Below are 22417 nucleotides of genomic sequence, written 5' to 3' on the forward strand. Positions count from 1 at the left end.
AGGAGCTACGGGCTAGGCATTCTTGCACCAAAAGAGAAGTAATAGTCACTGAGGCTGAGCTAACCGACCAAAAATAAAGCACTTCGAGGTAGCCCATGTGAATAAGGTAGAGAGAGTAAGTTCGTTTTGCTTTTGTTTTGTTTTCTCAATAAAGAGTTTTGAAGTTTAGAGGAGGAGAAGAAGATGGTCGTTGCCGACACCGTTCAAAGTGGGAAAACTTTGTTTTTGCCACTCTACCTTTTGACTACTTTGCTAATGCCTCTCTAGAATTTGACATTTCACTTTTGCTACTCTTAGCTTTTGACTGTACATCAAAATTGCCTTTTTTGTGGCAAAAGCAAAAAAAAATGGAATGACAATTGTGATACATTGTCAAAAGCTAAGAGTGGCAAAAGTGAAATAAAAAATTATTGTCTTTGCCACATAATGACATATGTGGTGTATTGTCAAAAGATAATAGTAGCAAAAATGAGATATGAAATTCTAGAGTGGCATAAGTAAAGTGGACAAAAGCTAGAGTCACAAAAACAAAGTTTTCTCTTTAAAGTTTCCCTTAAATTGAATTTCATTTTTTTTCATTCAATGGGGATTAGATGATCTAGTTATTACTTTACTCAGTTAAAAAATTCCACAACAAATCTCTTGATTTGGAATTCGGGACTTATGTAGGCAAGAACGTAGTTTGAAAGGGAATTCAGGACATAAAAGTACATTCAAAGAAGAATCCAAATTATTAAACAATTATAATTCTTGTTTGATAAGTCAATTCATATTATTCCAAACCCTTACTTTTTTAAAATCCTGGCAAAGGGAAAGCTAGTATAGGTCCCAAGGGTTCGGTTGTTTGGTACATGAGTTAGGTTTAGAACGTCATGCCATAATTAGAAAAATGCTTCAAATGAATCAGTGATTTCCCCTTTATTTCCCTCGAAGCACAAGGGAACTGGAAACCGACTGACCTGACTTTGCCTAAGGGATCATTTTAATTTTCTTAGGTGAAAGAACCTTCAACGTGTTGACTAACCTTGATTTGATGGTGAACTCTTCCCGTTTGCCCCAACTGACCCACTTACCTTACAAAAAATCCTAGGACTATAGGGAATATAGATACCTATACTAGTGCCCCTTACTTCTTAATATAGATACATATACTAGTGCCCCTTATTTCTTATTCTTATTCTTGCCTTGCCTAGCTAGCGGCAAAAAAAGGGAACTCTTGCATGAAAGACCAGATCGGATTTGACGCAAGATGAATGGCGTTGGGCTTTTTCAAATGAAACCCGCAATAAAAAAAAGTCACCAACGGAGCCAGACAATCTATCTAGTAGAGTGCCATGGCATGGTACCGCGCTTCGGCAGTGGAAGGAGCAACTGCCTATTACTTTTGGTCAATGAAATTGAAAGGCACCTCTCACAGCATAATCAAGTTTATTGTAGGTAGCATGGCAAACTTTGTTTTCCACGCACCATTCAAATTTCGCCATTCTATGTTAAAATATTTTATGTAGCATGACATCATTTAGACCATGAAAATTTTAAATTTATGTATCATGGCATTTTTATATTTTTACTATATGGCAATTTTTTTGTCATGGCAAAATCTTAAAAATATTGCCATGTAAGAAAAAAGATTAGCTCCAAATCATGGCAATTTTGTAATTGTATCCTCTTTGTCACGTGGCAATTTGTAATGTTTTAATAATGTTTCATATAGTCTCATGGCAATTTCACAATTTTTCTCGTATCCAAAACATGGCATATTTTGCAACTTACTTGTATTGTTTTCTTCACATGGTAATTTTAGGGAAGTCTATTTCATAGATCTTGGCAAATGAAAAATCATCGCAATTCTCGCTACATGTTTTGTGCTCATTTTAAATCAATTTTTGCCATGGATGATGGAAATGTTATTGTGTATAACATGTGTATCATGGAATTTTCTGTTTTATCCTTTAAGAAAAAAGTAGGTACATTTTTTGTGTTGTGTCATGACAAATTTTACGAATGTTTGTTTTTCATACTATCATGACAATTAAATAATTTTTGTATGTGTGTTTTAATAGACATTTAGCAATTCATGCTATATTCCATGGCAAATTTATTTTGTATGGCTATGGTTTTCTGATTTTTCTAGAGCATTTTTTTCGCGATTTTTATATGTTTTTTAGAACTACGCGATTTTTATATGTGTATTTTTGCCATGGACTAACTTTATTTTTTATTCATATGGTGATTGGGGCTGGAGGCCTAAAAAAGGGCATGTACAACAAAACATTCCCTGCGAGGTGTTTTATGTAGAGAACCAAAACAATTTGCTTGCTCCACCATCCTATATATGAGTATTAAATAAAGAAAACAGAAAAAAAACCCTTAAATTTTGGGATATTAAACCTGGATGCCTAATCTACTTTCGTGAAATTTCATGATTTTGTTTACCAGGAAACATATTTTTTTGCAAGTGATTTTTTTCCTACGTATAGAAAAAGCTATTTGGAGGATTTTAGGCGTGACTGTATTTTCTTCGTCACGTATACATTTTCTGAAATTTTTTCATGAAACTTCACACGGAGTAGATTGGGCACCTAGGTTTGTCATCCCTAAATTCCAGTTTTTTTAAAAAAAATCCTGATATTTCTTGAAGTTATATTAATATTCTTACGGAAATGTTAACGCCAACACGTGTGGGCGTTTGCACATCGCCCACACGCCTCCATCACCACTCATTTGGCCACGTATGAATAGATGACATCAGCAATTTTTTTTTTGGGTTTTCGGCTTAAAAATGTTGTATTTCCTAAATAAAAAAGTGAACTAAAAATCCCTTTTCACCATTAAATCCGTCTCGACGAGATCTTCAAAACTAGACCCCATGTTGATATGTTTCGACGATTTTTTTTTGCCAGAAGTTGTCACGATGTTTACACTGCAGTTGCCATAAGGCTTAAACTAAAGTTGCCATGTGGCAATTTTAGTTTGTAGATCATGGCAATTTTAGTATTTTGATGATGGCAACTCCAGTACTTTGACCATGAAAATTATTTTTCGTATAAACCATGGCAATTTTACGTGCATGTATCATGACAATTTTAGTTTATGGTTCATGGCAAGTCTAGTTTCTTAATTCCCCGTTTTATAAATGTCAAAATTTACTTTTAAATGTAGAAGAAAATAGCTGAAACATATCATGGCAACTTCAGTGTAAACATCATGACAATTCATATGCAATAGACATCACAACTTTTAATCAATTTTTTTTTCATCAAAACATATCAACATAGGATCTAGTTTCGAAGATCTTATCGCGAGAGATTTAATGGTGAAAACGGATTTTCAATCGGATTTTTCGTTTAAGAGATAAAACATTTTAAAAATTGAAAATCCAAAAAAATCCCTGCATGCATGTATGTGATGACGCGGCAATCTGTTTACATAAGAAACGTGTGGTGCGTCTCACTTTCTAACACACGTGTGGCAGTTAGCGCGATCCTATTCTTATTATAGGGGTGGAGCACGCAGGACTCCCATCGATTGTATCGTTCGCGTTGGCCTTCCTCATGTGAGGAGAAACGTCAGCCAGATATTAGGATCTCAAGGAAAAACTTCAGCCAGATTGTAGCGAATTTAAACCAAAATCGTCCCCAAATTCAAGCAAAACACGAGGGAATTCATTTCGAACTCCGCGATCTTGGAATCAAAACCGTTCTCTGGTAGTACCACTTTTGGATCCCTCTCCCCGCGCATCTGCGCAAGACTCCGATTCTTCCCCACGCTCCCCTGTCTCCTCCGCTCCGAATTCGACACACAGCGCTGTGATCTTCGGGTAGATCTAGTGGGTCCCCGGAGCTGCCCCCGCGGCTCTAGAAGCATAGCGGAGGAGGAGGCGGCGGCGGCGGCGACGGGAGAGGTAGCTGCGACAGTGGGGTTGGTGTGTTGCTGGGGGCCGCGCGATGGCGTACCGGCCGTACCCGCCGCCTCAGGGGGCCTTCCCGCCGCAGGCCCGGCCTGTCAACCCGTACGGGCAGCCGCCGCCGCCGCAGGCAGGATACGGCCAGATGCCACCGCCACCGTTTCACGCGCCGCCTCCGCCCGGACCGCCCCCGCCGCACCAGCCTCAGTACAACTTCGGCCACGCGCCCCCGCAGCAGCAGCAACAGCCGCCGCCGCCGCCGCCCCAGATGTATTACCAGCCCCCACCGCCGCCGTATGGCGGGAACAACAATCAAGCGCCCCCTCCACCACCGCCAATGTCTCCTCCCCCTTCGGCACCGCCACCACCTCCTGCCCAGCCACCCCCACGGGTGGCTCTGCCGCCACCAAAGGAGCAGCAGGCCAAGGCGGCACTGCCTAGAGTGGAGACGGAGGAGGAGCGGCGAGCAAGGAAGAAGCGCGAGTATGAGAAGCAGAAGGCTGAGGACAGGAAGCAGCAGCAGATGATGCGCCAGTCGCAGGCCACCATTCTGCAGAAGACACAGCAGGTGCGCGCTGCGCAACAGCAGCAGCAGCCACAGCCTCAGAGCCGGCACCTCCAGCCATCAGGCGGTACTCGGGTGGCGACAACTGTGTCTCGCCCAGCCTCCGCAGCAAACACTGAGAGGTTCGAGAATCGGCTCAAGAAGCCGACAACGTTCCTCTGCAAGCACAAGTGAGTATAGGAAAATTTGGACTTTTGGTCTGTACAAGTGCTAGTTGGAGGAAATTGGAGCCCTTCCAGTGTAAAATGTGTGCTTGAGTAAATTAGATTATCATGCACTTGGGTATTTTGGCTGGCAATCTGAGCAGTTGCCAAATGCTGTAGTGCTGATTCAGGACAAGCGACAAACGACCTGTTTGAATTTTTGTGCAACTGCAACGTCACTGGTGAAGTCAGTGGCGTTAGGATCAAAGATCGACCTTTCCTTTCTCTAGCTTTTGGGAATATGTTCTTTGTTAATACATAAACTATATCTTACTAATGATTCTTATGTTTTTGACATATATGCTGTTTTTGTATGTGCTTGGAGAAATGATCACATCTGTGTGATTCTAGAGTAGCATCAAAGGATTCACGAGCTATGATTTCCTGCACTACCTATTTCTTGTTATGAAACTATAAAGATGAACCCTTTTGTGCAGTAGGCAGGCACACGGGTAGGCAAAATGGTTCTCAAAGCATAACTCCATTAATTGGCAGTTTCCTTTTGAAAGTGTGTCTGCATGATTTTTTTGTCTGTGTCTTTCAGAACTAAACTACTGTATGACCCTGTTTTTTCCTTCTTCTCTTGTTAATGCAGGTTTAGGAATGAACTGCCAGACCCAAGTGCTCAATTGAAATGGCTGCCTCTGAATAAGGACAAGGACCGGTAGTTTTCTACTCGTATTTTGACCAGATTGCTCTGTTCTGTTGTTACTTATGTTTGGTGTAGTGAAAGCCATTTCAGTGTTGCTTATCTAGTTTTACTATATACATTACATCGTTCGTTTCAAATTTGTGATTTTTCCATTCACTTGCTATTATTTAGGCGTTAAATGAATTTCTAGCTTATTATTGTATAATGATCATTCTCTTTATCGAGACAATCTGTTTGAGCATATGGCAGATCTAAGCTTGTATTTATACCTGCTGTCAGTCCCATGACAAGCATTTACTTTTAGAAACAGTCCCAAATTTTCAGCCATTTGGTCATATTCAAGCATAAGTCCAAGAGACCCAACATATCTTGTGCAACAATAGAAGGGGTATCCTTGATTGACATCCTTAGTCAAGATATGATATCCTAGTATGATCTCATTCTCACGCAAGGAGAGCAACCGGCCGCCACCCTTTCCTCGACCCCCTCCCTCCCGATCCGACCTAGGGCTTCGAGCCGCCGCCGTCCTCTTCTCGCCGCTGCCGAAGCTCCGCGTGGCAAAGCCCAGGCGGGGGGTGATGGCGGCGGCAGGGCCTTCCTCCGCCGCGACTCTGGGATGCAATTGCGGTGGAGATCCGTGCAGGTGTCCTGGATGTGTGCGTCGTCCGGCGTTGGCGGCGCAGCGGTGAGGGCCCATCCGCCGTCGATAGCTCACCCATACGGGGCGGCGGTCCCGGGCGGTGCTGCGGCTCCGGTCATACGGTTTCCCGGTGGTAGACGTCACCCATGGGCATGCTGGATGACGGAGGAGGTCGATGTGGTGATCCAGCCAGGGATGGGCGCGAATTTGTCAACGAAAGCTTGGTTCGGCCTCGGCCAGAACCGGCGACGGCGGCGCCCGTGGGTGTCTTACCTCGTTGGAGGCATTGTGGGGCAATTTGCGTTCCTTGTGTGCCCCGGGGGAAACCCCAAATTCGGGCTTTCTGGATCGGATGATGGCGAGGTTCCTGTGTTGTCACCCCAATGGGGGCATCATCTTTGGGGTTGTACACCGGCTGGAGGGATAAGTGTTTGGCTTGGTGGCTTGGCGCAGGTCTCCGCTCCGTATGCTTCTCGTGCGATGAGCAAGGTGGAGCGGCGTGCCATCTACAGTATTGACGACGGCAAGTCTTGGTGGCAAGGTGCAGCGAGGTCTCGGCGCTGGATACCGTTCGATGGACGCGTGCAGGAGGCAGACGCTGTTTGGCGTTGTGGTGGCGTCGACGGCAGAAGGGTCTGGCAAGATCAGTGCATTGATTGCTCCTGAAGATGAGACTACGGAAGAAGGCGGCGACGGATTCTATAGTGTGTGCATGCAGTGCATGCTGAGGGTCTGCTAGAGACCGGTTGGTGCTCCCGACTAGCCGGCGGGTGGCTTGGTGAGGCCCCCGGATTTCTTGGTGTGCGTGGCGCACGGTCAGGGCACGTCATCAATCTTGTAGGTAGGGAGACAGTTTTCGTCAGGAAAGTGGCTTTGAGTTGATCAATGTATTTATTTTGTAAGACCTTGTTGAATGATGCAATAAAGATGACTGTATGCATCGCTCGTAGAGGCCGGGGTTAATCCTCCTTTTCGAAAGAAGAAAAATGTCAGTTGAATTTGTAGGAAGGAGATCTATTTGTACATGTGCTGCTACATGCTTCGTGGGGATGAAGAAATAAAATATACCAAGCTCCTTGGCCTATCTCCCCTTTGGCCTGCCTCTATGGCGTCGTTGCCCTGCCCGTGTCCAGGATCAACTAGCCACAACCCACCATGTAACCTCCATGGCAGAAATGCATTTTTTTACCATGTTGCTTTGTTAGCCTGATCCAATTATTTGTTGTACTTATGTTATGACCGGCATATTAGGGGTTTAGGCCAGTGGGTTGTGGCCCAAGTTATCTTATCATTATTAGGGGCTTAGCCCAATTATCTTATCGTTATTAGGATCGTTTGCTTAGGAGTCAAGTAAACCTCTCTATATAAGGAGAGGAGATGTATCAATCTAATCAAGCAAGAAGAAGCAATCATATTTGCTCGGCTTCCCGAAGGGAGCCGGGAGACCTAACCCTAGCCGCCTCTTGCGCCGCCGCCGCCTCTTCGACATCGCGCCACGGCGCCCCGCCGCCGACAGCCGCGATCGCATCTCCGTCAACCCTCCACCTTTCCGTACAACCTACGCCCTAGACCAGGTAGGATCCTAGCTCCTACCAATTTGGTATCAGGTAGCTCGGTTCCGATCATGTCTGCACCACCACCCAACCCGCCGCTGCCCGTCACCACCGCGCCTCTGGAATCCACCGCCGGCGCATCCACCGGCCAGACACCGCCGCCCTCCACCGCGCCGCCCGTCGCCATCTACTCGCCGGCGGAGATGACCGGGGTCCTCAACGACCTCGTCATCGCCGTCTAGGGCATACGCCTCTACCTGGCCGGGCCCTACGGGCAGTCGCCGCCCTTGCAGCCGGCCGCCGCGATCGGGCCAACCGCCCTGCCCTGGTACGTGGCCACCACGGCGCCGATCGAGCCTCTACACCACCACTGGCCCGGTCAGCCGTCGCCCCCACTGGCCGCAGTGGCCGGCTCCGGCGATCGCCGCGCCCCCGACGCCTTCCGGGTCCGCGCAGCCGTAGCCCCAGCTGCCGGCCCCACCGCCGCCCGCTGCCGCGCTTCAATGGCCACAGTGGCCGGCCCCGGCCCTCGCTGGGCCCCCGACGCCTCCTGGGTCCGGGCAGCCGCAGCCCCAGCTGCCGGCCCCACCGCCGCCCGCTGCCGCGCCTCAATGGCCACAGTGGCCGGCCCCGGCCCTTGCTGCGCCCCCCACGCCACCCGGGTCCGTACCGCTGCAGCTGCCGGCCCCGCCCCGTCTAGCACGGGGCCCGGGTCACCCACGCAGGGAGGCGTACCGATCCAGCAAGTGCGCTTCCTGCCGTCACCGTCCCCAATACCGGCTTGGCTGACCGGATCATCGCCGCCACCCGTATACACGTCGGCTGGAGACCCGCCGGCACCCGCTCTGCAGTTCGGCGATCCCTCCGGCTCGGCGGGGCACTCCACGGGCCGCGGCCATGCTGACTGGGCGCCCCAATCCTCGCTGCTTCGCACCTCCGAGCCAGTCGGCCACGGCGCTCCGGCTCAGACACCGCCGCGGTTTGCCAAACTGGACTTCGCCACTTATGACGGCACGGAGGACTCCCTCAACTGGCTCAACCAGTGCGAGCAGTTCTTTCGCGGGCAGCGCACCCTCGCCTGGGAGCGTACCTGGCTCGCCTCTTACCACCTCCGCGGCGCGGCACAGACCTGGTACTACGCCCTCGAGCAGGACGAGGGCAGCATGCCCCCTTGGGAGCGCTTCCGCGAGCTCTGCCTCCTTTGTTTTGGGCCACCGATCCGCGGCAGCCGCCTGGCAGTGCTCGGCCGCCTTCCCTTCACCTCCACGGTTCAGGACTTCGCTGACCGTTTCCAGGCCCTGGCATGCCACGCGTCGGGCGTGAGGGCGCAGCAGCGGGCCGACCTCTTCGTCGATGGACTTCTGGATCACATCCGCGTGGACGTGGAGCTTCGGGGACCCCAGGATCTCCAGACGGCCATGTACTACGCCCGTGCGTTCGAGCGCCGCGCGGTGGCCATCCAGCAGGAATCACCGCCCCGGGCCGCTGAGTCGCTACCCTGGCCGGATGTTCCCACGCAGGGTCAGCCTGCTCAGGCTTCTGCGGCACCCCTCGCCGCGACCGCGACCGCGGCGCGCCCGTTCTGCCGGCTCACCTCGGCCGAGCTACTCGAGCGTCGCCGCCAAGGGTTGTGCTTCAATTGCGACGAGCCCTACACGCCCGGCCACGTCTGCCCACGACTCTTCTACCTGGAGGCTGCCGACTACATTCCGGAGGACGCCGTCGCCGCCGACCTGGCCGCCCCAGCTGCCGCGAAGGTGTTTGACGCTGGTTGATCACCTCGAGGAGTTCAGCAAGCGCTTCCCCACCTTACAGCTCGAGGACGAGCTGTTTGTGCAGGCGGGGAGAAGTGTTATGACCGGCATATTAGGGGTTTAGCCCAGTGGGTTGTGGCCCAAGTTATCTTATCATTATTAGGGGCTTAGCCCAATTATCTTATCGTTATTAGGATCGTTTGCTTAGGAGTCAAGTAAACCTCTCTATATAAGGAGAGGAGATGTATCAATCTAATCAAGCAAGAAGAAGCAATCATATTTGCTCGGCTTCCCGAAGGGAGCCGGGAGACCTAACCCTAGCCGCCTCTTGCGCCGCCGCCGCCTCTTCGACATCGCGCCACGGCGCCCCGCCGCCGACAGCTGCGATCGCATCTCCGTCAACCCTCCACCTTTCCGTACAACCTACGCCCTAGACCAGGTAGGATCCTAGCTCCTACCAACTTATGCATGATTAATTGAGGAATTCAGAATTGTTTCACAGAAAATTATCCAAGTTCATTATATCTGGTTCCTGAAACATAAAATTAAATACAAACATGATCATTGTTGTTAGTCATATCATCGTGTGTGAGTGAATTGTCTCTCCACTGTTGTTTTTACAAGACAGGTCCTGTGCCATTTCCATGATATTTACAATGCTCTGCTTTCTTATTACACTATTAGTTCTTGGTGTTTTTCTCAGTTGTAATTCATTCTGCTTGTTGCAGTTTTTTTGGGGCAGCCATCCTTACTTATGTTTTTCTGTATATTGCCTTTTCACAGATATACCAAGTACAGGATCTCGTCATTGGAGAAAAATTATCTGCCTAAAATGATTGTCCCCGAGGATCTCGGGATACCTCTTGACCTACTTGATATGACTGTATACAAGTAAGAATTAAGCCAGCCATATATTTCTACCTTTCTGATGATTCTTTGCAGCATCCCTAACTTGAGTGCCAAACATGCATTTAGCCCTCCCGCTGCTCAGCTGCCCCTGGCTCCAGAAGATGAAGAGCTGCTGCGTGATGATGAGGTTCTCACCCCTGTTAAACCAGAAGGTATAAGGAAAAAAGAGAGGCCAACCGACAAAGGCATGTCTTGGCTGGTCAAAACACAGTACATTTCTCCACTTAGTACTGATGCAGCCAAAATGGTAATGCCAGCTGATTCTTCCATAAATATAGTTACATGTATTGTGCTGGATTACTTCATACATACTAAATAGTAATTTGGCCCTTCCAGTCGATCACTGAAAAGCAAGCAAAAGAAAGGCGAGAATCAAGGGAGGGTCGTGATAATGTCCTCGAAAATCTTAATGATAGGTATGAGTTTCCTTTTACTTAGTTTATTCTTTTGTTTCTGAAGGTTTGCCTGTTCTGCAATCCTGGTGCAGCCAATGACATTATTTTTCTGTGCGCGTATATATCAGACAGAAGCGGATCAAAGCCATTGCAGAATCCTTCAAAGCCGCTAAATCACGCCCTGTCCACCAGACTAAACGAGGGATGGAACCAGAGTTTGTTCTCCCTTTGGTACCCGATTTTGATAGGTATGACTTTTCAGATGACACTTTATTCTGTGTGTCTGTCATTATATTTTAGAAGACTTAGTTCTTCATTTTTGACATCTGATGTGTGTTGAGCACGGTCAGTTCATTGAAGTACGTTTTGTTGCCACTTCACTTTCTTATCTATGTTATGAAAAAATTGTTTACTTCCCACCAGCTATAAAATTTCAGGTTAGTGTGTCCAAAATTTATTATTGTTGAAAAAGCGATCTTCCCTTATAGTATATGCCATAATTTCTTTCGTTTTGCTATTCAAGGTACCACCTTGATTTTTGTGTTGCCTTGGAGTCCTATAAGCTGGTGGATGAATTTAAGTGATCTCAAATTTGCTTTTCTGTTGACCTCTATAGGTATAATGATCCATTTGTTATGGTGAATTTTGATGGAGATCCTACAGCTGATTCAGAGCAGTACAACAAGCTAGAGAGATCTGTACGTGATGAATGTGAATCCCAGGTGAGTCACATTTTTTTTCTTATGCCTTGAGCTTTCTGATTTAGTTACTTACGTTAACATGCCCATAAGGATGTATTGTAGAAACAAATATTTTATATTGATTGAATGTTAATGTGCTTTGCGTCCAAGAAACCAAATTAAGGGGACAGAATGCGAAGGAGGTGGAGGATACCGGCTTCAAACTGTGGTACACGGGGACGGCTGCAAATAGAAATGGAGTAGGCATCTTGCTCAACAAGAGCCTCAAGTATGGAATGGTAGACGTCAAGAGACTTGAGGACCAGATTATCCTGATCCTGGTCAAGCTGGTAGTTGGGGACTTAGTTCTCAATGTTATCAGCGCGTATGCCCTGCAACTAGGCCACAATGAGAACACCATGAGGGAGTTCTGGGAAGGCCTGGAGGACATGGTTAGGAGTGTACCGATTGGCGAGAAGCTCTTTTAAGGAGGAGACCTCAATGGCCATGTGGGTACATCTAACATAGGTTTTGAAGGGGTGCATGGGGTCTTTGGTTATGGATCAGGAATCAAGAAGGAGAAGATGTCTTAAGCTTTGCTCTAGCCTACGACATGATCGTAGCTAACACCCTATTTCAAAAGAGAATCACATCTAGTGACTTTTAGTAGTGGTCAACGCTCTAGCCAGATTGATTTCATCCTCTCGAGAAGAGAAGACGGGCGTGCGTGCCTAGATTGTAAGGTGATACCTGGAGAGAGTGTTGTCCCTTTGCATAAGCTAGTGGTGGCTAACTTTCGCTTTTGGATTCGTGTCCAGCAGGACAAGTGTGCCAAAGTCGCTAGAACGAAGTGGTGGAAGCTCAAGGGGGAGGGAGCTCAGGCGTTCAAGGAGAGGGTCATTAAGGAGGGCCCTTGGGAGGAAGGAGGCGATGCAAACAATATGTGGATGAAGATGGCGACCTGCATTCGTAAGGTGGCCTCAGAGGAGTTTGGAGTGTCCAGGGGAAGTAAAAGAGAAGCTAAAGATACCTGGTGGTGGAATGATGATGTCCAGAAGGCTATTAAGGAGAAGAAAGATTGTTTTAGACGCCTATACCTAGATAGGAGTGCAGACAACATAAAGAAGTACAAGATGTCAAAGAAGGTCGCAAAGCGAGCTGTGAGTGAAGCAAGGGGTTGGGCGTATGAGGACCTATACTAGCGATTAGACACGAAGGAAGGCGAAAGGGACATCTATAAGATGGCCAAGATCTGAGAGAGGAAGACGAGGGATGTTGATCAAGTTAAATGCATCAAGGACGGAGCAGACCAGCTCGTGGTGAAGGACGAGGAGATTAATCATAGATGAGGGGAATACTTCGACAAGCTGTTTAATGGGGAGAATGAGAGCTCTACCATTGAACTGGGTGACTCCTTTGATGATACCAGCAGGCGTTTTGTGCGGCGAATCCAGGAGTCGGCTTTCAAGGAGGCTTTAAAAAGGATGAAAGGAGGCAAGGCGATGGGCCCTGATTGTATCCCCATTGAGGTGTGTAGAGGCCTCGGAGACATAGCTATACTATGGCTAACTAAGCTTTTCAACCTCATTTTTCGAGCAAACAAGATGCCAGAAGAATGGACACGGAGTATATTAGTACCAATCTTCAAGAACAAGGGGGATGTTCAGAGTTGTACTAATTACCGTGGAATTAAGTTGATGAGCCATACAATGTAGCTATGGGAGAGAGTCATTGAGCACCGCTTAAGAAGTATGACAAGCGTGACCAAAAATCAGTTTGGTTTCATGCCTGGGAGGTCGATCATGGAAGCCATTTTCTTGGTACGACAACTCATGGAGAGATACAGGGAGCAAAAGGACCTGCATATGGTGTTCATTGACTTAGAGAAGGCCTACAATAAGATACCGCGGAATGTCATGTGGTGGGCCTTGGAGAAACACAAAGTCCTAGCAAAGTACATTACCCTCATCAAGGACATGTATGATAATGTTGTGACAAGTGTTCGAACAAGTGATAGCGACATTGATGACTTCCCGATTAAAATAGGACTGCAACAGGGGTCAGCTTTGAGCCCTTATCTTTTTGCTCTGGTGATGGATGAGGTCACAAGGGATATACAAGGAGATATCCCATGGTGTATGCTCTTTGCGGATGATGTGGTGCTAGTCGATGATAATCGGACGAGGGTCAATAGGAAGTTAAGAGCTATGGAGATAAACCTTGGAATCCAAAGGTTTTAGACTTGGTAGAACTAAAACGGTGTACATGAGGTGCGGTTTCAGTACTACTAGGCACGAGGAGGAGGTTAGGCTTGATGGGCAGGTGGTGCCTCAGAAGGACACCTTTAGATATTTGGGGTCTATGCTGCAGAAGGATGGGGATATTGATGAAGATGTGAATCATCGAATCAAAGCTGGATGGATGAAGTGGCGCCAAGCTTCTGGCATTCTCCGTGATAAGAGAGTGCCACAAAAGCTAAAAGGCAAGTTCTATAGGACGGCGGTTCGACCTGCAATGTTGTATGGCGCTGAGTGTTGGTCGACTAAAAGGCGACATGTTCGACAGTTATTGTGTTAGGAAGTATTAGTATTAGTCTAGGAGTCCTATTAGGCTATGTTTCCTTTCCTTGTACCCCAAGTCATGTGTAATATATATATGCCCCATGGGCTATGTAATAGAGATAAGTTGCTTTCCTAACATGGTATCAGAGCCCAGGTTTAGGGATTTTTTTTGGCGCCGCAACTCGCCCTCCCAAACTGATGGGAAAAGCCTCATGCACTAGCCAAGTCCGAACTGATGGAAAAGGCTAGTGCAATCCACATATACTGTAATACCCCCTCTCACGTGTGACGGGGAAGAAAAGTCAACACGTGCAACCGGAAGAGAGCGACGGCGCGCAAAACTCACGTATGACTCAAGAGGCCTATATGTGGACACAAAGGGGGGCTACCAACAATTTATTACTATATGTGGACACAAAGTGGGCTACCAGCATTTTTCTTAATAAATTGCGAAAACCAGGACTTGAACTCAAGACCTTAGCTCTGATATACCATGTTAAGCTTCATGCACTAGCAAACGTAACCAAAAGTCCGAACTGATGGAAAAGGCTAGTGCAATCCACATATACTGTAACAAGGTGTGGCGGAGATGCGCATGTTGAGATGGATGTGTGGCCACACAAGGAAGGACTGAGTCCGGAATGATGATATACGAGATAGTTGGGGTAGCGCCGATTGAAGAGAGGCTTGTCCAATATCGTCTGAGATGGTTTGGGCATATTCAGCGCAGGCCCTCAGAAGCGCCAGTGCATAGCGGACGGCTAAAGCGTGCCGATAATGTCAAGAGAGGTCGGGGTAGACCGAACTTAACTTGGGATGAGTCCGTAAAGAGGGATCTAAAGAACTGGAGTATCGACAGAGAAATAGCCATGGACAGGGGTGCGTGGAAGCTTGCTATCCATGTGCCAGAACCATGAGTTGGTTGCGAGATATTATGGATTTCATCTCTAGCCTACCCCAACTTGTTTGGGACTAAAGGCTTTGTTGTTGTTGTTGTTGTTGTTGCATGTTAATGTCAAATGCATATATTTCCAGACGTTATGTTAATACGTCACTGATGCTCTGCGTAGATATACCCTCGCATCTATACCAATACAAAAAGACCCAAAGGGGCAGATCCAAGCCATCTCAGCCATCAAATCATGAGATCTAGCAGTTCAAACCGCTCCAATGTTGAGCACCAAACACGTTTAACACTCTAATTACTCACCACTGCCACTGGTTGTAGATACATTTGGACTCAATGTCATCTTATAAAATCCGCCGTGCAATTGATATCCTGCCAATTATTAACGTGCAATTGATATCTTACCTAACATCAATATGCAATTAATATCCTAATAAATATTAACGTGCATTGCACCTACACGATTACCAAGTATATCTGAGGTTTTCCGTGTTCTCATGATAGGCTCTGATGAAAAGTTTTCAAGTCAGTGGTTCAGACCCTGCAAAACAAGAGAAATTTCTGGCATATATGGCTCCATCACCCCACGAGGTACCCATCCTTTTCTCGACTCTAGCACATCTTTACTTAAAATGTCACAGGTTATAGTTTTTTTTTGGGTGTTATTATCATAATCTTATCACGACTATGGTTTTGTCTAGCTTGTCAAGGACTTGGATGATGAAAATGAAGACTTCCAGTACTCCTGGATTCGGGAATATCACTGGGAAGTATGTGGCGTTTGCTAACGTGTCTGCGATTGTGTCTAACTTTTCGTTCTGCTGGTGTAAAACTGCCTACATACCTTTTCTTGTTTCGTGATTCAGGTAAGGGGGGATGACAAACAAGATCCAACGACTTACCTTGTCTCATTTGATGACGATGATGCAAAATATTTGGTAACTTGCTCTGTGCATACTTTATTTATTCTGATTTTATTCTAATATGTGGCAATTATTCAGTGCACATTTGGGTGACACTATTGTCCATTTGGCAGCCTCTTCCTACCAAGCTAGTATTGCAGAAGAAGAAAGCTAAAGAGGGGAGATCTGGGGATGAAATTGAGCATTTTCCAGTGCCTTCTAGAATTATTGTGAGCAGGACAGCACATGGTGATGAGATGGAGCACGGAGAATCATCCAGCATGCATGTATGACTCATTTTTCCTTTATAACTGCTGGCATGAAAGCTTACTTTGCAGTGAACTACTATACCACAGCTAGGTAGCATTTTCGTTCTTCAGTTTTTTGTCTCTATTTAATACTCCCTCCGATCCAAAATATAACGTGTGTTATTTTTTCCAAAAGTAACATTTCTTCGTTCGACCAAGATTACAGAAAATGTATCAACATCTACGGTACCAAATAAATGCAACAACAACAACAAAGCCTTTAGTCCCAAACAAGTTGGGGTAGGCTAGAGCTGAAACCCATAAGATAACCAACTCCACATGGATAGCACGGTGCCAAATAAGTAGAATATGAAAATATATTCTATGATGAATTTAATGATAGATATTTTTTTCTCAATAAACTTTGTCAAATGTAGATAGGTTTGACTTTTACAAAAATCAATACACCTTATATTTTTGACCGGAGGGAGTATATTTGTAGGTGGTTCATCTTCTCACCAAGCCATATATAAAGCTACTGGGTTTCTTGCTATCAGTTCACCTATTCTCGCTCTTAGGATTGTTCACCTTTTTATTATACCAAATCTTCCCATGTTGGAGCATAAATTGATCTTTATGCATTACCATTACCTTTAACTAAAGGATTTCTCCTCTGTAGGGGAATTTAAAGCGACAAAGATCTTCTGTTGATGATGATCTTGATGAGCATCCGAGGCATTCTCGTGTAGAAGATATGGGGCAGTATAGTGAAGAAGACTATTCTGATTGATCAATTAGATATGGAAGGATCGTCATTTTCTTGCACCACCGAATTTCATGAGCACATATGAATCTTTGAAGATCTCATATGCATTTGCTTTGGTGCCTCTATAAGTAGTAATAGGGTGCAGGGTTAATGAAAGAACATGCTTGAGTACATTCGGGCAATAGCAGATTTTGAAGTGCAGAGTGGGCAAAGCAAGGCAGAGTGTAACTGGACCTTAAGACTGGTCTCAGAAGTGATGATAGAAGGTCTCATCATCATGTAAAAAAGTCTCTGTAGTCTTGGGAGTGATTCTCCACTGCTGTTTTGACGATATAGGCAACTGTTATTCCCATTTGATTGTGTAAGTACAACAATTTATTTATGTCAGGATACTAGACAGTTGTGCTATCGTAACTGTTTCTTTTCTGGTGGAAATGATAATCAACATAGCAAAGGTCATGTATCTGTGCTGCCAGGAATGTTAAGGTGCACTTACTGAAGACCAAGAGTAGCATTGCAAGAAGAGTAAACTGTGTTTTCAGTTTCTTTTTTGCATGTTGTAACTGTGGTGTCCGTAGAAAAACTTGTTTTGGGGGTATTTTTCTGCCTTCAGAAAAACATTGTTTATTTTTGCAATGATTCCTTCTCTAACTTGAGAGGAATCGTATTCTAATCTACTACGGAGTGGTATTTCTTGTATTGTTCCATTTATATGCAAAGTAATGAAGAAGTATCGTTGTAGATGGAAGCACAAATATCAAACAACAGGTATATTATTGAGATAATGTAGACACCACATTTACCTGCTTATCGTGACTATTTTAATTCAAGTGGTATCAGCAGTACTTCTTGAAGTGATCTTCAAGTGTTCTCAACTGTTGCTTGGAATGATGCCTTTGAGTTACCATTGGAGATTGGAAAGATCCTTTGATCATCAACTTATGTTGCCAGCTGGCTCAAATTCTTAGTCACACTTGGTGGCAACCAGGTATTATTCTTCATCATGTAGTACTGTCAAATAGCCTTTGCAATTTTCTCTGACTTAAGTTAATCTCTTACTGTTCAGGAATTCAATGGATTTTAAGCCATTGGAGTTCTTCTAAAAACAAAAACAAGGAAGGTATCATTAATTTTCTGGTATCCCCGCTTTCTTGATTGTTCTTCTTAACCACCATTCCCGACTCATCTCATACCTGTTGTGTGATGCTGACAATGCAGATATCATAATCCAATCTGAAACTGTTGCCGCAGGTCATATCATGTGTTTGTCGTAGATAATTACCAGATTCTCTGCTCTTCTTTTGACTGAAAATTCCATATGCTCTTTAATATTTCGTAACATTTTTTCTTGCAAGTGTGCTATACACTCCACTGGAAGATAGGTTTCACCTTGTTATTTTGTTCTATGCTACTTTCTACTCCCTCTATTCCAAATTAATTGAAGTTCTAGTTTTGTCCTAAGTTAAAACTAGTTTAAGTTTGACCAATTCTATAGAAAAATATATTATTATATAAAACACCAAATATATACAGTACAGAAATATATCTCATGATGAATCTGCTGAACTAGTTTGGTGTTAGAGATGTTCATATGTTTCTATAGACTTGGCAAATTTAAACAAGTTTGACTTGGTCAACTATCTATAGCTGTTCATATGTTTTTCTATAGACTTGGTCTAGTGGTTAATAAAATTATAGGTTCACAAATACTGTTGCTTCATTCTGAACCTCATCTTTGCAGAGTTTCTGAAATCATGTAAGGATTACCAGCTTAGATAGTTGAAGAGGGTGGTGCAGTTTGTGCCCACAATAGACCTTACAGGCATTTTCTTTTCCTCTCAATGCTAACATGTCAAGTTTCCGCACAAAGATATCTTTCTCCATTAGGGTGCAAATTATTTCAGCATAAAGTTGTGATGCTGCACCAAGTTTTTATTTGTAGTTTGAATTAGCAACACAAGTGCATAATTGTTTTCATCCTACTTTCTTTTGCTAAGTACTCCCTCCGTTCCAAAATAAATGACCCAACTTTGTGCTAAAGTTAGTATAAAGTTGAGTCATTTATTTTGGAACGGAGGGAGTAGGTATTACATGTTTCCAAAAGATATCCAATTGCACTTGCACATGTGATAGGATTAAGTACGTATTCACAGTTCAATGCTATGGTGTCCGGCCTTTTGAATTGATATGTATATTTAAATCTCCATGAAGAACCGTAGCGTTGTTTACCTGTTTTCCTTCAATCACAGGAACATAGTACGACAAGTGCTGGAACTTTATTCAACCGTATCATACTTCCATGCTGGGTGTTCTTTTTGCTGCTGCAATGTACTCTGTGTGTGTGTGTGCGCGCGCGCGCGCGTGTGTAAATGGGCCCATGATGGAGCTCTTTGTAACACGCTTGAAGCTGCATGCAGTGCTGCTCTGATGGTTTTCGAGGGCACATGATCATCTGGTTCTTAATCAGTCTTGCCAGTCCTTCTGGGAAAAGTTCGGACATTTCAAAACTTTTTGGTTAACGCTTCTTGTTTGATCCAGTTGTAATGATTATATTGGCTCTCACACTAGAACATGAAAGCACGTTGGTTTTGAGAAAGTAACGATATAAATTAACTATCTCAAAAATAATGATTGAAATATTCGAATAACTGAGATGCAAAGTAGATTTTGAATGGTTTGAATTATGATGCACCATGAGATGGTGGGGCATGTTTGGTAAAAATATGATGCATGAAATACACAATAGTACCGTCATGTAGGTGCATTATATGTTACTCCCTCTGTACACTAATATAAGAGCGTTTAGATAACTAAAGTAGTGATCTAAATGCTCTTATATTTTTTTACGGAGGGAGTACTTGCTTACTTTTGTTTCAGAGCTTGCACTAAAGCTGTCTGAGAGCTTCAATGGTTTACTTGTTCATAACAAAGCTGCTTACTACAAGTACAAGGTAACCAACATAAGTTGGATAATTAGGAGGGTAAAGGCTATATTACTTTGTAGAACGATTGCGTTCTTATTGTAGTAGACAAAGTAGAGGTAAAGTAACTTATTCAAGTATGCTAATTCTAACAAACACTAAACTGGTATTATATTACCAGTGAAGCGGGCTTTTTCCTCCACCCCTGTGTCGCCTCTGCTCTGGCGACATGGGGGAACCCCCACCGGCGCCGCCACCTCTCCCCTCCTCCCCCTCCTCCCGTCTCGTCGCCGCCTGAGGAGCCCGCCGGCGAAGTCCGGGCAGGCTCTAGGGAGGGTGGCGGCGGGGCATCTCGCTGGATTGCGTGGCGTGCGAATCCGGGCCGCTCGGGTGTGATTCGGTGACGGCAGGCGTCACGGAGGCCGCTTTCGGGTGTTCGGCGGAGTCGGTCGTCGGTGTGGGTCCCTTGCTCCAGCGCGAGCGGAGGGACGCGGCAGAGGGACGGTGGAAGGTGCGTGGCGGCCGGATTCGGCCGGCCTTGGTCGGATCTGGCGTGGCTGCGGCTGGGCGCGTCGTCGGAGGTGGTTGACGGGGCGTGGGGCGATATGCGGTGGGCGCGATGGTGCGGGTGTTGGCGGCACGGCTGCGCCTCGCCGGAGCAGCATGCCGGGGCGGCGGCGTCCTCTAGCGGGGTCGGTCGGTTGGTGGAGACGGTGGTGCGCGCCCAGGACCTGGCAGCATGTCTGCTGCTGGCCGGGGGGTCGCGCGGGACGGCCTCAGCTGGGACGGGCGCTGGTGGGAGCTTCCCCTCGGTGCTCAGCGGTGCTGGTTTGGTGGCGGTTGGTGGCGGGCTGGTTTGGGCTTGCGGTGGTTGAGCATCTCCACGAGAAATCCTTCTCCGGCCTTTGCCGGATCCGGCGACAGCGACGCCCGTGGGCGCCACACTCTTTCTTGGAAGCGTCGTTTTCGTTTGGTGCTTCTCCCCGCAGCCTTGGCTCCGAAGGGAATCCTCAGATCCGCGAGATCGGGCGATGAAGGCGTCTCCACATCTTCCTCCTCCTTGGGGGCATCATCTCGGAGCCGGCTACAACCGGAGACCGATGGAAGGCGGCATTGAAAGTGTGTTATATCGACTAGGGGGGGGGGGGATGAATAGGCGATTTTTACAAATTCGTCACTGAGGAATTTCAAGGTGAAGAAATTCCTAAGCGACGACACACTAGCAGCGAAATAAGTACTCAGGTATAAGCATAACAGAGCAACATCATAGTCATCATGATGAAATGGAAACAAACACAGAGTACAGAAAACGTGAAAACAGGATAAGCATGCTGAAGACTATGAGACCGAAGAATTAGGATTGAGGAAATAGAGAAAGTCTTCAGTCAAAGTCTTTAAACAGTAATGATCATGTTCTTCAACACATGAATGAGGAAATGAAAGGGTTGAGGAAATAGAACCAGTAGGCTTGGTGAAGACAATGATTTGGTAGACCAGTTCCAACTGCTGTGACAGTTGTACGTCTGGTTGGAGCGGCTGAGTATTTAAACCCGAGGACACAAAGTCCCAGACACACAGTCCTCACCGTATTCTCCTTGAGCTAAAGTCACACAATCACTCGTGGTAAGTCTTCAGGTGACTTCCAAACCTTCACATACCTGGTCACTCGGCGATCCACAATTCCTCTTGAATGCTTAGACCATGACGCCTAATTGTCTGGAGGATACACAGTCCTCAAAGGTAACAAGCGTCGGTTCCACACAGGAACAATCTCTTCAGTGATGCTAAATCACTTTGTGTTTGTAGGTGTTTGGATTTGGGTTTTGGGTTTTCCTCACTTGATTTTCGCTCAAAGTACTCGGAGGATGGGATGCTCTCAATGACAGTGTCAGTTTCTCTCGGAGCAGCCATCCAGCTAGTGGTTGTAGGGGCGGCTATTTATAGCCTAGGGAGCAGCCCGACATGATAAGACATAAATGCCCTTCAATGATATGAGGACAGCTGGCGCATAGCACAACAACAGTCGGATTTGAGGTTCAAATTCCTCGGGGCTATCATGTTCCTCACTGGGTAGGCAATCCGCACTGGCGAATTCCTAACTCCTCAGTCAGAACAAATTCCTCAGAGTCTGTCACTAAGGAAATTAACTGAACTGATATGAGATTTCCAATGGTTTCACTCGAAAGGATTGGGTAGGTGTAGAATTTTGAGATGAGCATCACTTGGAAATAAGTTTCCTTAATATTACCTCGACCCCCACGGTGTTTCCTATGACTCAAGAAAGAGAAAATGAAACTACAAAAACAAAAGTCTTCACGCTTCATAATCCTCGCATGAATATCCAAGTCTTCAATGTCACACCAATTTCTTCACTTTCAAAATCTTCAGGAGAACCAAAGTCTTCAGCTGAAGACATACATTTTTTAGGGGTCGACTTTCATCGTAAATATCAAACTCCTCATCGACTTATAGAGCCTGTGTACACTCACAAACATATTAGTCCCTTAACCTATAAGTCTTTAGTACACCAAAATCACTAAGGGTTACTAGATGCACTTACAATCTCCCCCTTTTTGGTGATTCATGAAAAATAGGTTAAGTTTTCAACGGGGATAAACATCACAATTGAAAGTGCTAAGTATTGAGGAATTTGATTGCAACATATAGAAGAACTCCCCGTGAAGATGTGCATAGTTGAGGAATTTGCTTCAGATAGCAAATGCACATTGTAGATTAATATCATGGAGATCTCCCCCTATATCTTGTAATTCATACACGCATTTAACGTATCATATGAAGAATTTGAAATGCATGATGAAATATGGTGTCTAACAAAATTTAGCATGCGTGCATT

General features: G+C 45.7%; 1 protein-coding gene and 1 long non-coding RNA gene across 2 annotated transcripts; both read left to right on the forward strand.

Moving 5' to 3' along the window:
* Positions 1-3522: 3522 nt before the first annotated feature.
* LOC123155727 (protein PAF1 homolog) lies at positions 3523-17050 on the forward strand. Its single transcript, XM_044573872.1, has 12 exons — positions 3523-4642; positions 5271-5339; positions 10058-10165; positions 10250-10430; positions 10520-10599; positions 10707-10826; positions 11195-11300; positions 15231-15317; positions 15428-15496; positions 15593-15664; positions 15763-15915; positions 16556-17050. Exons 1-12 carry the CDS (start codon positions 3948-3950, stop codon positions 16664-16666), a joined length of 1851 nt encoding a protein of 616 aa, XP_044429807.1. The 5' UTR covers positions 3523-3947; the 3' UTR covers positions 16667-17050.
* Positions 17051-17632: 582 nt separating this feature from the next.
* LOC123155728 (uncharacterized) lies at positions 17633-19302 on the forward strand. Its single transcript, XR_006477587.1, has 2 exons — positions 17633-17762; positions 18892-19302. It is a non-coding gene; the product is annotated as an uncharacterized lncRNA (long non-coding RNA).
* Positions 19303-22417: the final 3115 nt, after the last annotated feature.

Source organism: Triticum aestivum, chromosome 7B, assembly GCF_018294505.1.
Source record: "Triticum aestivum cultivar Chinese Spring chromosome 7B, IWGSC CS RefSeq v2.1, whole genome shotgun sequence".
NCBI lineage: Eukaryota > Viridiplantae > Streptophyta > Magnoliopsida > Poales > Poaceae > Triticum > Triticum aestivum.

Bases quoted from the DNA above. Each gene is read 5' to 3' on its own strand.
- LOC123155727 (XM_044573872.1), top strand. From the start codon at position 3,948: ATGGCGTACCGGCCGTACCCGCCGCCTCAGGGGGCCTTCCCGCCGCAG. The intron at 10,600-10,706 runs GTATGAGTTTCC...CGTATATATCAG, and splicing joins CTCGAAAATCTTAATGATAG to ACAGAAGCGGATCAAAGCCA. The intron at 15,318-15,427 runs GTACCCATCCTT...GGTTTTGTCTAG, and splicing joins TGGCTCCATCACCCCACGAG to CTTGTCAAGGACTTGGATGA.